Source organism: Colletotrichum orchidophilum (assembly GCF_001831195.1).
Source record: "Colletotrichum orchidophilum strain IMI 309357 chromosome Unknown Scaffold_29.1, whole genome shotgun sequence".
Classification (NCBI taxonomy): domain Eukaryota; kingdom Fungi; phylum Ascomycota; class Sordariomycetes; order Glomerellales; family Glomerellaceae; genus Colletotrichum; species Colletotrichum orchidophilum.
Window position 1 is genome coordinate 186,795 of NW_019172985.1, and position 14,897 is coordinate 201,691.

Genomic DNA, 14,897 nt, shown 5'->3' on the forward strand with positions numbered 1-14,897 from the left:
GAGTGGAAGAGAGAAAAAGGAGGTTCAGGTGTTGTTTCCCTCTCTTACGCATTCTGCAGCCAACTCTTGTCGCTCTTCATTTCCCCTTCACCCAGCCCATACCAGCCCAGTCTTTGTCCAGGCTACTATCCGCCCTGTCTCACAAATAAACCCGTCGGGTGGTCGGCAGTCTCGCACCCCATCCATATTACAAGCAGACACGTACGCCCAGCTAAGTGTTCTTGCTTTGCTCAGCTTGGTTCCTGTCTGCTCCCAAGCTTCATCTCATCACCTCTTCTCCGCGAAGGAGGTTTCATCAATAACCGTCATCCCCTCACTCTTTCCCATCCCACCGCCCAGAGCAGTTGTCAACAAGACGGGCTCAAGATGAAGACTCAACGGGCGGCGACAAAAGCCGTCACGGTCAAGAAGCGCAACAACAACAAAACCAAAAACACCGCGTACAAGGTGGACACGTTCGAGGTCCCCGAGAACCCAACCCTTGAGGACATCAAGCACGCCGTCGGTCTTCAGGAACTGGAAGAACGCGTTAGGGACGCCAAGGAATCTGCATGGGAAACCGACTCGCTGCTGGAGGATGCCATAGCTGAGTTGGGCGATGCGAAACTTTCCTCGGATGGTAGGTCTATCTCGGTCATTCACTTACTCACTCACATGACTACGCTTGGGATTACGCGTTCCTGTCATTACTCACCCTAAATCGCTCCTACTTGATTGCTAACTATCGTGCCTAAAAGATCCTGACAGCTGCACGCCTGACGAGGCCATGGGCCTGCGCCACCAATTAAGAGCGCTTGGTCCCGCAGAATTCTGTAGAAGGACCGTCGACGCCGGTCGCTACACGGCCAAGAAGCTGCTGTCGGCCTTTGGCCTCAAGCCCCCCACCTTCCTCGAGGGCGCCGAAGATGAGGCTTATTTCAGCCTCTTGTCGCTGGCCATCAGCCGAGAGTTGTCTAAGCGCGCCAAGCTGTTCCGCTTCAATACGGTGGATGACGCCGTGGACCTGCTACAGCGGAGCAAGAACATCATCGTCCTCACCGGCGCCGGTATCTCTACTTCACTCGGCATTCCCGATTTCCGCTCAAAGGGCGGGCTGTACTCTCAACTGGAGCACCTGGGACTCAACGACCCGCAAGAGGTGTTTGACATTTCCGTCTTTAAGCAAGACCCGACCATCTTCTATACCGTTGCCAAGGACATCCTACCGTCGACGAACCGCTTCACACCGACTCATGCCTTCATCTCCATGCTTGAGAAGAAGGGCAAGCTGCTCACCAACTACACTCAGAACATTGATAACCTCGAGGCCAAGGCCGGCATCTCTCAGGACAAGCTCATCCAGTGCCATGGCTCCTTCGCAACCGCCACTTGCGTCCAGTGCCGCTTCAAGTGCGACGGCGAAGATGTCTTTCCCGACATCAAGGCCGGCAAGATCCCGCGTTGCCCGCGCTGCATCCAAAACCTTCGCCCCAACGGCAGCACGAAACGCAAGCGCTCGGCGGGCACCGAGAGGAAGCGCCGCAGATTCAGCTCTGACGACTCGACGTCCGACGGCGAGTATGACATCCCCAGCGTGGGCGTCATGAAGCCCGATATCACCTTTTTTGGCGAGGCGCTGCCCGATGAGTTCAGCAGGCGTCTGACAGAGCACGACCGCGACAAGGTGGACCTCGTCATCGTCATCGGTACGAGTCTGAAGGTGACGCCGGTGTCTGAAATAGTAAGCTGGTTGCCGGCCAACATCCCCCAGATCTATATCTCGCGCCAGGCCGTCAACCACATCAACTTTGACATTGACCTGCTGGGTGACTGTGACGTTGTCGTCTCAGAGCTGTGCCGCCGTGCCGGCTGGCCTTTGGAGCATGAGATGGTACCCAAGGACCAAGTCATCGACGTGAACCCGGATGGCGGATGCGTGAGCAGACACATTTTTGAGGTTGTCAACCCCAAGCAGCCGCCGCCGTCTATGCAGCAAGTTGCCAAGCCTGAGCCTGAGCCTGCGATGGCGAAACCGACCAAGGGACCCAGAAAGCCTAGAAAGTCGAGAGACTCAGACTGAGACTGGATTTCTCTTACACTGTCAATCACCTCACCATCGCCCTCTTGCTCACTTTTCTTCTTCCTCCCCGCTCGTTGTCTTCTACCTACAGAGGCCCCTGTCTCCTCTCTCAGACAATTGATCTGAGAGCGCTTCAGGCGGCACCATCAATGGTTCAGGGAGAAAGAAAAGCCTGTACGAGGTACTTGATTCGACGAAATGGCACAAAGCCCCAACCACAAGACGGAACGGCACTATTGCCTGTAGCAGCGATGCAAGCGTCAACAAACAGCCTGGTACACCCAGTCGTAGGCTGTGGCTGCGGGCCATCGACACGTCGCACCTCTCGGTTTGGCCAGAAAAAGCGCGTCAGGCATAAATGTTCCTCCCCATTCCAGGATTTTTTACTCCACCGCACCGCACAGCACCACCTCGGTCAGCGTCGTTGCGGTCTGCCCAACCCTCCACCCTAATTTCGACTTTTTGACTCTTCAAATGGCAACTGGTTTTTTTTTTTTGTTTAACCAAAAACCGAAACCAAAAACCATCCATACCTAAAATCTCAAAACGAGGTTGCTGTTTTTTTCTGATACCACAGATTGCGATGTTTAAGCCTTTCACTTGTCTTCCTGTTCTTGTCATTCTATCGGAAAACGGAGGTGGAATAGGAGGAGAAGAACGTGGCGGAAACGGCGTTTGAGGCTCTTGCGAAAGGAGAAGAATGGACACGCTCCTTCTCGTCCTTTGCAAGTCTGGTTGTTTACTATTCTTCTTTTGTCAGAATACATAGAGAGTCCTAGATAGGCTCTCCCTTCTACGCGCATGTGGATTGTCTGGGGACAGAAACACACAGAACTCTTTCTTGATAGTCCATCAATGATTGCATTCATCGAATCCCATTATTCGACACTCGCTGTGAATGCCCAATGAAGCTATTGTACTTCGTATGAATGTAGCAACTTGCATCATGCCTAGCGATACCTCACTGGTAAGAAAGGATGTGGGCACCTTGCAGCATTGGTGACTCAAGCATGTCTCTCCGTCTTACATGCGCCAAAGTGCAGGGATTCGCTAACCAACGTTTGTCATATCGAGGGTAACTCAAGGCTTCAACAGCCTGCTTATGGTGTGACTAGGAAGAGCCTGACAAGGCAGCCAAAAGTGACTACGATATAAATGACTGAAATGCCCGATGTTTGGCAAGGAGGAGGGGGGGGGGGATTGTTTGCTTTCCCTGTCTGCCTAGCAGGCTACCGTCTGCTTCTCCGAGTTTCTTTCCCAAGTCCCATGTTGCCCACCTTGCCTACTTCCCTTTCCCAGCCTCGATGATGTATTCAGGTAAGGTAAATACCTACCTACGCAAGCGTAGAACAGTTGAACTTTTGGAGTAGTTGCAAGGACGCGGTGGTTTACCGCTAGGTAGAGGGATGGAAGAATTCAGGCTCCCAACATCAGTTCTTACCCCGTGATCCCCCTCCCCCCTTCCCCCCTCTCATGATCGACTCGTCGCTTCTTTGTGTCGAAAAAGGTCGATGTTCATAGTCATCTTGTACCGACCGAAGCGGTGACATCGCCGCCAAAAGCCCAAGCCCTTACTGGCAGGAATTTTTCCCAATCTCTGAACAGAGATGACCTTTTTTTTTCTATTTTTTTTTAATCGACATCAGAGGGGGACTCTTTGATGGTTGACACTGTTAGTGCATTCTGGGACACATGTTAACTAGCGGAGCCAGCCCGGCTTTTGCAATCTCTACGAATGGCAACTCGCCCACCCCCCTCTTGGGCCTTGCAACGCGACGAAGTAAAATCGTCGACGCTTGATATTCAGCTCAAGGTCTGATTGATGCTGGTAACAATCACTGTTGCAGATCATGCCCTGCAGATGCTGTCAAAGTAGCTTCATTCTTATTCTGCCAACTCGGAGTTCGACAGAGGCCCTAGGCCGAAATCGATTCAGAAACGCAACTGCTTGACGACTCCATTATTAATAGCGAGAATGAATCCAGCTTCCTCTGTTTGGTCACTAGCCCTTCTCACGTCGCGGGAAGATCAGAGACTTCAGTTGGCTAGTGTCTCAATTGTCCAAGCATTGAAGCGAGCAAAGAATGTACTGATCGTTTTATCTACAGCTCAACGGGTCGCAAAACATCACTTCCCCGTTGTCCGCGGGTGGCAAATCAAGAACGTCATCTGGTCAGCTTGAAAAGAATATCTTTTAACGATTAAGAGTTCCTCTCCATATGTTCAGGCTTTTTTCGTGCCTAGCGTATCCTATTCGGTCTGCGAACTTCAGTCGTCGGTCTAATGTGAAAGCAAAAAAAGTGGTTCCAAAACCACCTCATGCGGGATGACCGGTTACCGCACAACCCCGCGCATAAGAACCAAATACTCGTACAAATACATTGCGCGCTCTGAATTCTAGTTTTCGCTCACAAACGCCACGTGACCATATGTAAGTGATGTCGCCAGTACCGGGCAACAGTTAATGTACTGCTCATTGCTTGGCCGTCTTCTCATCTCCGGCCTTCTCGTTTGTGTCGGTTTCCTCCCGGGGTTCTTCTCTAATCGAGTTCTCTCGTGAGACCCCTCTTCTTACGTTATTATCAGAGTCGTCACTGTCTCGACGTCTCCGGTCCGCCGGCTGCCAGTTGGCAGCAATGCCGGCAGCCACAATGCCTGCCATTACGGTAGGAGCACCGAGGGCCGAGTTGGAACGGCTGCGCGAGCTGCGAGAACGCTTGCGAGACTCGGGTGTCGCGGCAAGCGAGCCGAAGCTATCCTCTCGCGTTGGCGTAGAGGGCGACTTGATAGAGTTGCTACGCGAGTGTGACGGGCTACGCGAGCGAGCAAAGGTTTCGCGGGGGTGCTGTACAGCGAACTTGAGGTTGTTCAAGCGTCCACCCTTCATGCGCTTGATGAACGCCAATTCGTCGCGGACATCCGACAGCGGCTCCGGGTACATCTCGAATTGCTCCTCATCTGAGACTGTGAGGCCCGGAACGCTGTCCTTAGCACGACGTTTGAGGTAATCGGGGATGAGACGCTCAAACAGAGGGTCGGGTATGAGACGGATGACGACGCCAAACGGAATCGAGATTAAGCCCAAGACGATGGCCATCGCCCACTGAGTCCCGGTTTGTCCCTCGCCAGCGATTTGGAACGCCGCGCCACCAACGAAGATGATGAGAATCTGTCCGCCGATCATAATGGCGCTGATACCGACGAAAAACATGTTCTTTGTCAATCCCTCAAAGATGTTGAAGTTGTTGTCCAAGCGACGGTTGCTATGAGGCATTAGCTTCTCGGACTTTAGGTATTGGACTGGTAATACTTACTTCCACTGATTGAAGATCTGCATCCACACGAAGGTGTTGAATACCAACGTGGCGATCTGATCATCAGGGATGTGCTCCGGACCAGGAACAACAGCTTCCTTTCCATAGAAAAGCATAAAGGTAATGGCGAGTTGGTAGACGGCCTGCCCGAGAATCATCTTCCACATCGTGGTGGTTATAATAGAGGCATTGCGTCTTTCAGGCTTTCTATTAAGAACGCTGTCCTGGGGAGGGTCCGTGGCGAGGGCAAGAGCTGCGAGCGTGTCCATGATCAGGTTGACCCAAAGCAGCTGGACGGCAGTTAGGACTGAGGTGCTGCTCACAGCAGTGACGAACGTAAGAATGACGGCAGTAATGTTCACCGTAAGTTGAAACTGGAGAAAACGTTTGACAGCATCGTTGACAGCACGACCCCACTTGAGGGCTTTAACAATAGAGTTAAAGTTGTCATCCATGAGAATAATTGAAGAGGCTTCCTTTGCAACCTCAGTGCCTGCAATGCCCATGGAAAAGCCAACATCAGCTGTCTTGAGCGCAGGGGCGTCGTTGGTTCCGTCGCCGGTTACAGCTACGATGTCTCCCTTTGCCTTGAGACGCTTCACCAAAATGCGCTTGTCCTCAGGGCTTGAGCGGGCGAGAACGCATAGGCGTGGGATAATGGCTTCTTGCTCAGACCTGGTGAGGTTGCGGAACTCAGGACCTTCCATGACGAGTCCGTTGGGTTGCAGGATACCACATTCCTTGGCGATAGCTTCAGCTGTAAGCTTATTATCTCCAGTGACCATGCGAACCATGACGCCCGCGGTCTGGCAAAGCTTGACGGCCTCAGGAACTCCTTCGCGCAAGGGGTCCTGGATACCAACCATGCCGATGAAGGCCATGGTCTGGAACATGAAATCAAAGTCAACTTCGCCTCCATCAATGCGGCGGGCATTGCGAGGGGGCCACTGCTCGAAGTCCCGGTAAGCAATGCCGATGGTTCGAAGTGATCGGGAGGCGTAGGTGTTGATGAGGGTGTTGATCGTCTGGAAATTGGCCTCGGTCATCTGGACGAGAGTGGCGTCCTGAGAAGGGTCGCGGAAAATCTGGTTACACTTTCCGAGAACGATTTCAGAAGCACCCTTGACGTATACTCGGGCACCACCTCCCGGGAGCTGCACAACGATTCCCATACACTTGCGAGCAGAATCGAAGGGAATAAGTTGAAGAATCTTCGCGTTCTCTCGTTCCTCAGCGACAGGACCCATGCCAAAGTAATCACGCACCAAGAGAAGCAGCGCAGTCTCCGTTTTCGATCCAACGTAGGTCTTCTCGCCGTCAACCTCGCCTTCGAAAGCCGTGGAGTTGAGCGAAACGGAGTTGACGAGGATTTCTTTAACCGGCGAACTGAGCATCTTGGCGAATTCCGCTATGGAAATGTCAGCAGACGCATCGAGCGCGGAATCATCGCCATCAATGGATCCCGAGGGGCGCAGTCCACCGAATCGATGAGTAGTGCCAATAGTGCCAGCAACCACTTGCATCTTGTTTTGTGTCAAGGTGCCGGTCTTGTCCGAGCAAATGGTGTTGGCATTTCCCATAACCTCACAAGCTTTAAGATGCCTAACGAGGTTCTGGTCCTTCAGCATGCGTCTCGTGGCAAAAGACAGGGCGAGTGTGACAGCCAGGGGAAGCCCTTCGGGTACTGCGACAACGATAATGGTAACAACAGTGATGACAATGTTGATAAAATCCTGTCCCTTTTGAGCTGGGGTAACGGAAGCCGGCTGCTTGGGAAGCCTGACGAGGAATTCGATAAACAAGACGATGAAGAGCAATAGGCCAGCAGCACCTCCGAGCTTGGCGATATATTCGGCAATGATGTTGAGCTTTGACTGTAAGGGTGTAACCTCGGGGTCTTCATCCAAAGCCATGAGAGTCTTGCCGAAAGATGAGTGGACACCGGTAGACGTGACCATAAAAGTGCCAACACCCTCCATGATTCTGGCGCCGGATTGAATAAAGGGATCCAATTTCTTAGGATCATCGCCGTTCTGGATAGCTGCGAACACTTCTTCGCCGTTTCGCTTCTTAATGATATCCGATTCTCCCGTAGCTTGAGACTCGTCGCATTTGACATTGAAGCCCTCAATCAATATTCCGTCGACAGGAATCAGATCACCAGGTTCAAGGTGGATGACGTCTCCGGCCAGAATATGGTGTACAGACAGTTCAATAGTCTTTCCCGAGCGGACGACTTTGACGTTGCGATCCTTCTTCCTCTTATTCAACTTTGCGAATTGCCTCTCTTTGCTGTAGTCGTTGAGAGATCCCACAATGACAACGATAGCGATGGCGACCACAATAGCAACACCTTCGACCCATTCGACCTTTGGCTCATCAGGAGCATGCGGCAACCCCACTGTCTGGTAGATGCCAATAGCCAGTGAAACCACCGCGGCGGCTGTCAGAAGCATAAGAACCTTGTCCTGGTATGTAATCCACATCAGCTCAAGAAGAGTCTTGCCCTTCTTCTCAGGGATCAAGTTGTCCTTGAAAACACGCTTGCGGTCGGAAAAGCCGCCATCATCATGCTTAGCGTGTTGGCCAGTGTTCTGTCTCGCGGGGGTTGCCGGTGTTTCACTCTCTTTGAAATTCCCAGATGAGTGAATGTGAGCGGTTGCTTCGTTGAAAGAAACTTGACCGTCAAGATGGACCTCATCCAAGCTCAATCCGGCCTTGCGATCACTGCGGAGACCCTTGGCAATGCCGGTCAAACCTCCAAGAGCGTAGTATGCACCCAGACTTTTCGGGTTGAACATCTTGTTCAACTGGCCAGGTGTGAAGGCGAAAGGGTTGTTCTCGGCTACGAAATCATCCTCGCTGCCCTTGTCTGGACGCAGGGCGCTGTCGTCGTTCATAATCTTCTCATTGGACATTGGGCTAGGCTTCATGGTCTTTTCGGTTGACTGACTCAGCACGGCAATAGTCTCACCCTGGGAAGACATGTCGTCGGAATCGATAGAATTCTGTCGAGAACGCAAATTGCTGGGCACAGCCAGAAAGGCGCGGTCGTTGCCTCGTATTGTCGCAACAGGGCTGGACACATTGTGTGGACTCTGGGGCCTGCTGCTGTCCTTGGCATCGAAGGAGGTGTCGGCGCGAAGCTTCGGTTTCGGTGGCTTCTCTTGGGATCCTGACCATGGAGCACCAGCGCCTTCTGGCACGGTTGTCGGGCTGACTGCTTCATCTTTGGGTAATCCAATTGAGTTGGACGCGTCTTGTTGGGCCTCCTGAGCCATGGCTGGTGCAGGATTTGCGGTGTCGACGCCGGTGGCAGATGGGTCTATGGTGATGGTCGGACTTTGGAGGAGAATGTCAGTTCTATACCTTACTTGTCACAGGAAGGCAAATAGATGCCGTGGACCGCAAACGTACGCTCGATTCCTCCGTTGCGGCGCAGGGCCGTCTTCTGGGGTGGAATTCGGATCCATGATTCCAGATCGAGCTCGACACTGCCGCTTTGGTGCGGCGCCGAGTGACGGTGAAGCGAGGCGAATGGAGGGCCGCCAGTGTGGACGACTGAAGTGGTAGCGTGAGGCTGTGCTGATAAAGGAAGGAGGCAGCCAGGCGGCAAAAGGAGCGACAATAGCCTGAGGAGGCAAACTATGTTCGTGAAGATATAATAACAAAAACCTGTCTTAGAAGTTGTTCGTTAGGTTGAAGTTGGGGTTCGTGTGGGGGTTGTATTATGAGGAGCGCAAAGGCGCGTCGTGGTGTGATATTGATGGAGTATCCGTAGTCGTCGGTCTCGGTAGTGAATATCGACAAGTATTTGGGATACAGGGGGATATACGACGTCTCGAGATGGGTAGAGGCGATGTGGGTAAGGAAAACGTTTGGTTGGCGCTGATGTCCCCTTCTCCCACTCTACATTGCGGCACGCGAAGGAGTGGGCAGCCAAGCAAGTAGAGAAAAGAGGAAAGGTGAGGGAATGATGCGATGGGAGGAAGATGGAGACGTTGAGGTTCGTTTCAATCAATCCAAATCCAAATCCGCAGCGCCTACCTACTCGGAGCCAAGACTGGAGTAAGAAAGTCTTGAGACAAGCCAGTGACTGGGTGGCTGTCCTAGTCCTGATGTACGGCCTGGGAAAGAGGGAGGGACCTTGGGGTCGAAAAGAGCGAATTCCAGGACAGGACGGGATAGAGAGGAGGTTTTGCCCCTTGTCACGTCTCCTCTGGAGAGCATTTCAAGTGGAAGGCGGCGGTTGTGCCATGGTCCAGAAGTGTGAGTGAGAGTTTGGATCTCCCACATGTGGTGCCAAGATTGAGGCAGTGCAAAGAAGTACACCTCATTGGTCGGAGGCGAGGTCCGTACAGGGGTAGGCCGGTGTACATGGTTGTAGAAGCTCCGCTACTCCGTTTGCGGCTTAGTCTGCCCGTCGTTACTGGAAGGGGTCCCAGTAAGGTAGGTACCGTAGCTTGTCAGGAGAAAGAAGCTCGTCGCAGTAGGTAGTAAGTCCATTGTACCTTTGCTGCTGCTGCCAGTCTTCTAGTACTTTTCTCTACATCCAAAGCCTGGCTTGCTCTCTCCTCACTACTGAGGTGGGAGATCCACCCGGCCCATGTGGGGCGACTTCCCATTTCACGGGCACAGCACATTGCCAAGGCCAAAGGTTCCTTTTTTTCCCCTTCCCTTCCTTCTCGTACGGATACACCCTTTCCAGTCCTTTAAATTCATTCCATCAGAACAGACCATCTTTGCTATTCCATGGGTTGGGGGGCCCTTAAGAAGAGCATGATGGGAAAATGACACCCTTTCCCAACCCCAGACATCCGTCTTGCTGATGACTTTGCAGGTTGTCAAACCACATTCCTCAACTTACTACAGACACTCCAAACATCCAGGCGATTACCAATGCTACCTTGGCTGGTGTACGGTGTATATGATGCGTAATTTGTAATCAGGTGGACTCATTGGCCAAAGGAGTTTTGCTTGAAAGTTGGAACAAGCCATGAATCATGGCGACGACACGACGACTGGATAGCATCTTACACCTCCCACAAGTATTCCCTCCCGGTCGGTCTTATCAAATCCAACGGATACCTCGCGCTCCACAAGTCCACCGTCAGCGCGACCTCGACTTTAACAGCAGTGTTTACACATTGCTACTTCTTTCTATCTCAGCTGCATACGGATCTCGATCACTTGTTTCGAGGTCGTGTTTCTTCGCCGCTACGGGACCGAGTCTTACGGCGCCCCGGAGGTACTTCTCGTACAAAGTCCCACCAATCATCCGGTAATGGGTCTTCTGTTCGTAAGCCTGGAGAACCATTCTCAATCCTCGAGGCTGAGCGCCAGGTTGACTCCGCTGCAGTGGTGAGGCGATAGCCAAGATCGACAGCCAGGCCAGCATGCTGCAGCACAAAGCTTTAACAATTCCGATATTCGACCCAATTATTACTCTGTAAGTCCCTGCTGTCCGTGCTGCACCTTCTTCCTTTCGGTCTGTTACACAGCGGCGGCTTTTCCGTCGTCTTGTTGCTTCCAAGGCACTTCCATGCCGTGCTGAAGCAAGCGTTCTCGGGAGGCGTACCGGCGATCCACGTCGAACATGGCGCTTTCGCTTTCTCTCAGACACTTTTGCCGTATCTCATCTACACAGGAGATGATTGTGCCCTGCCCTCTTGTCTGGTCTGGTCTGGGGTACCGGGGATCATGGGCATACCACAAAGCAAGGACGGGCCTTGTCGAGCGAGTTCGGACCATCACATTCCAGCAAGCCGTCTCGGAAGAGATTAGATGTTGTTGCATCACAAACCACATCTGACATATGGGCCAGCCTGCAGAATACCTCGCGGCGCGCTTCGGCGATGGGCTTTGCAACTCTTACAATCACATTATTCGCCACGGACAGAGAGGCGCCAATAAACGGGCGGAGATATGGCGACATTGACCATCCTGTCCTGTTTTACGGCTGGCTACTGACCCGTCGGGATGTGTGTGGTGGCTTGCCCAGTCTGGCAGGTCGGGAACGGTGGTTTAGCAGAAAGCGCACCAACGAATCGCCCATCGGCCGACTAGTGTCGCTTAGTGGTCTGTCTTTCAAAGCCGACGACGTCAGGTACAAAGTGCCGGCACGAGGCCGGAGGTTCAAAGTTCAACGGCGGGGCAACGCAGCGACAGATGCCATGACGCCAAGACAAATTTTCATGCCAACGCTCGATGGGGCTCTTTGGGATTGCACTCGAACCTGCATGGCTTGTCCCTTACCTTATCTCAAGATTGAACAAGGTCAGGGCCTGCACAAGATGTGTGCTGACGCTCGCCTCAGTTAAACTCCATGGTTTGAAATTCCACGAGTTTTTCGAAGGTTGGAAAGTCGCCTTGATTTTTACTTGGGCGACGGCTTTTTCTTTTGTGCCTCCTCTTATCGCTTCCCCTTGAACATCGGCCACACTACAATTACCGCACAAGACCGAAGGAGGCACAGCGGTCCACGTACTGGCGGTTTCCAGTCGATGATTATGCATAATGATGCGTGAGTCGATTACTATTCGAAGCTCTCGCGTTGGATGGAACCCCCCTTACCCCCCATACCCCTCTGATCCGAGAAGGGAAGAGTGGCCTACCTCCAATTGATCGCGCATGTCTGGCAGCTTACAGGAACTGTCTTGCTTGGAGCTTGTTCTTCAAGTGAACATCATGAAGCATGTGCCAATGCTGGTCACTGGAAGATATGCGTATCTGAGGCGGAGGCACAAGTCCAGCAAGTGGATGGGCATCGATCTCTAGGTGAGCGAAACAATATGCAACTACTCGAAGTTGCCTAATTGGGTTCAAATTAATTCTCGGCCATGATTCTACGGAGAAAAGAGCTTAGAAGGGGTCCACCAAAAAAGGAATAACAAGCACTGGGTTGACGACCACCCATAATTTTCATCGCATTCCGCTCGTGGCTCAGCGGCTGTGAGCAAGTGACAAAAGTCGAACTGCTTAGCGTCCATAACCAAAATGATGCCGAGGACTAACCCACGTCTGTTCGAAGATGAATAATAAGACGGCAGGTTATTTGATTCATGCCGCATGGGACGTTCTCCTATCTTACAGAGGTGCAAGCGTTCAGAGTTGCAGTTGGGTTCTCCAGCGTAATCTTGGCCTACTCCGCTGGTTTTCGTTGGCGCCCTGGACACGTTGGCCTGCTTCAAGTGCGAATACCTCCTGTGGGCTGTGGCCCCTCGCTCCGGAATGGCGGGTGTCCACTACTCAATTCCGTTACCGACATGAGAGGCATCGGGGCCCTGGCCGAATCGGACGGGGCTTGGGCCACCGGTGGGACGTGGGTGAAGGAGACGGCGCCACGAGTGTCCAGACTTTTGCGACTTTTGCAACTGGGTACTTTTCTAAATCTCCACATCCCAGCTTGCCAGAAACTTGCTGTTTCTCCATATTCGGCCTTGCCTTGTCGGCTCTATTCTCTTGGCCCTGAGCACAAGATGCTACGTATGCTATACTTTCAAATCCCAGCAGGGTTTCCTCCTCTGCATTGTCATCGTCATTCCGGTACTTGTCTCGCTGTGGAATGTTTGAACGCCTGGATGTACAATAGTGCCCACAAAATGCCTGCCGCCGCCTTTCTAGCGCACGTCTGTGGGTTTCCTGCCGCAGCAACCCAGTTGTGGTGAAGGCCTGACAAAGACAACCAACCTTACGGATACATTGTACAATTGGGAACGTCTGCCTCTGGGAGCCTAACCGCAGTCAAATTCCAAAGCAAACTAGCCGCCCTAGAATCAGTAGCCTCAACGCTTGAGAAGGCCAGAATTCCAATCAACCGACGAGTCCGTGGCCAGAGCCAGCATCAACCCGTGGTCAATCTTGCAACCCAGCAGCTTGCCCAGTTGCCTGTCCCCCAACCATCCGAGAGCCGACGAAACATCAACATCCAGCCATCAATCAATGCCGTCCGGCACCGTCCACTATTGGACCCGAGACCTCTTCACCTCCGCATCTTGGCTCCCCCGCTTCACGTAACGCTGCCGGTGGTACATTCACACATTGCATTGGGGCCAACCAGCCATCAACTCAAAAAAGAGTCAACTGCGGAAGGCACAAACCTTATCGTTTCTCATCCGAAGGCCCATGTGCTTCTTGACTCGCTCACTCAGCAGAAAGACCAATACCTCAACCTTCCCCAGCTAGACTCGTTGACTTCCAGCTGAGCCGGAGAGGGCTTTTCAAGCTGTCAAGTTTCGTCAACGACATCGGACCCCAGCTGACCTTCAACCCGCTCGGTTCCCCTCTCAGTTCCCCTCTCAGTTCCCCTCTCAGACTCGCAACTCGTGATGTTTAGCTTGACCCGGTCACCCCTTGCCAACCCTAGATTCAGATCTAGACTTTTTCCAAACTCAGCATAACCACAACCACTCATGAGCGAGCGGTTAGAACGAAGCATAGCAGCCCATCTCACCCCCTCATCCTGCCACTGCCGCCTGCCGGTCTAGACCAAAAGATGCCTCCGCTATATCTCGCGCGGCAAGGTATCGTAGTAGTTCATCTTCTTGCACGACCAATCGGCACGCACGCCGTCATCAGCGGACGTCGATCGAGTGAGGCTGAGCAGCTTCGGAGCGAAACTCTCTCGGCAACCACTGCAACCCAACATCCTATCATTTGAAGGAGGTGGCAATCTGACAGTCACCCTCACCGAAGTAGCTTGCTTCAAATGGCAATAGGCCCAGCTATTCCTCAGGTTTGCAATCTAAATGGCGGCCTCTGTCTTTGACAAGACATCGTTTCCATCGACTGGCCATATGGAATAGGCGCTATAACAGCGCTCGATTGGCCTTTGTGACACCAGTCGAAGAGGCAAACCAGTATATCCAAGGCCAGTCGTTGAGGCTGTGCTCGCTGGCCTAGATGTTTCACTGCACCAACCACGTGTGGTGTGTAGCACCATTCCGCCGACGATCTCCTGAATCAACCTGGTGTCACCGAAATACCGTCAATATAATCTCACAGACTGCTAGCAGCGCGCCCGCTGCGCGATATTACCCGGGATCCACGGATAGCCGTGTGTGTAAGTGTGTAACAGTGTGTGCGCACGCGTCAGTTTGCCTCCTCGACGGACTGCGGGGCCTGCGGGCTAAACATTTCGGGCCGCAAACAAAGGGCGACAAAGGGCGACAAAGGTCGGCCTGCAACAGTCCGAAATCTCCGGCTGCGAAACTACAATGTCCTTTTGAACGACAACAAAACATCTGAACAATCTACCTCATCCAAACATGGCTCGGGCAAATGACTTTGGAGGACAGAAAAAAAGGGCCATTCTTTTCAAAGGGGAAAGAAGAATATTCTTTGGCGAGAAAGTACTTTGTGCTACCCCTTCTTGGCAACGCTTGGCAAATATTGGATACTGTGCTGCTTGCAGCAATGCCTCCATTCCCGAGGAGATTTTTTCTAAAAACTTTAAATAAAAGCAAAGTCATTCTTAGTTCCCGCAGACTTGGCAGCCGGGCCCTGGGGCGCGTTAGAGGGAGATC

General features: G+C 52.6%; 3 protein-coding genes across 3 annotated transcripts; 2 read left to right on the forward strand and 1 right to left on the reverse strand.

Moving 5' to 3' along the window:
* Positions 1–366: 366 nt before the first annotated feature.
* Positions 367–2,059, forward strand: CORC01_04438 (Sir2 family protein; the record flags this gene model as incomplete). The annotated part of the gene is made up of 2 exons (XM_022616085.1): positions 367–619; positions 738–2,059. 2 exons carry the CDS (start codon positions 367–369, stop codon positions 2,057–2,059), a joined length of 1,575 nt encoding a protein of 524 aa, XP_022477393.1.
* A 2,473-nt stretch (positions 2,060–4,532) lies between these two features.
* On the reverse strand, positions 4,533–8,846 carry CORC01_04439 (calcium-translocating P-type ATPase; the record flags this gene model as incomplete). The annotated part of the gene is made up of 3 exons (XM_022616086.1): positions 4,533–5,322; positions 5,374–8,715; positions 8,791–8,846. The coding sequence occupies 3 exons, from the start codon at positions 8,844–8,846 to the stop codon at positions 4,533–4,535; spliced, it is 4,188 nt and encodes a 1,395-aa protein (XP_022477394.1).
* A 2,181-nt stretch (positions 8,847–11,027) lies between these two features.
* On the forward strand, positions 11,028–11,693 carry CORC01_04440 (uncharacterized protein; the record flags this gene model as incomplete). The annotated part of the gene is made up of 1 exon (XM_022616087.1): positions 11,028–11,693. A coding segment is annotated over one exon (666 nt), but the record flags the coding sequence as incomplete, so codon positions are not given.
* Between the last annotated feature and the right edge of the window lie 3,204 nt (positions 11,694–14,897).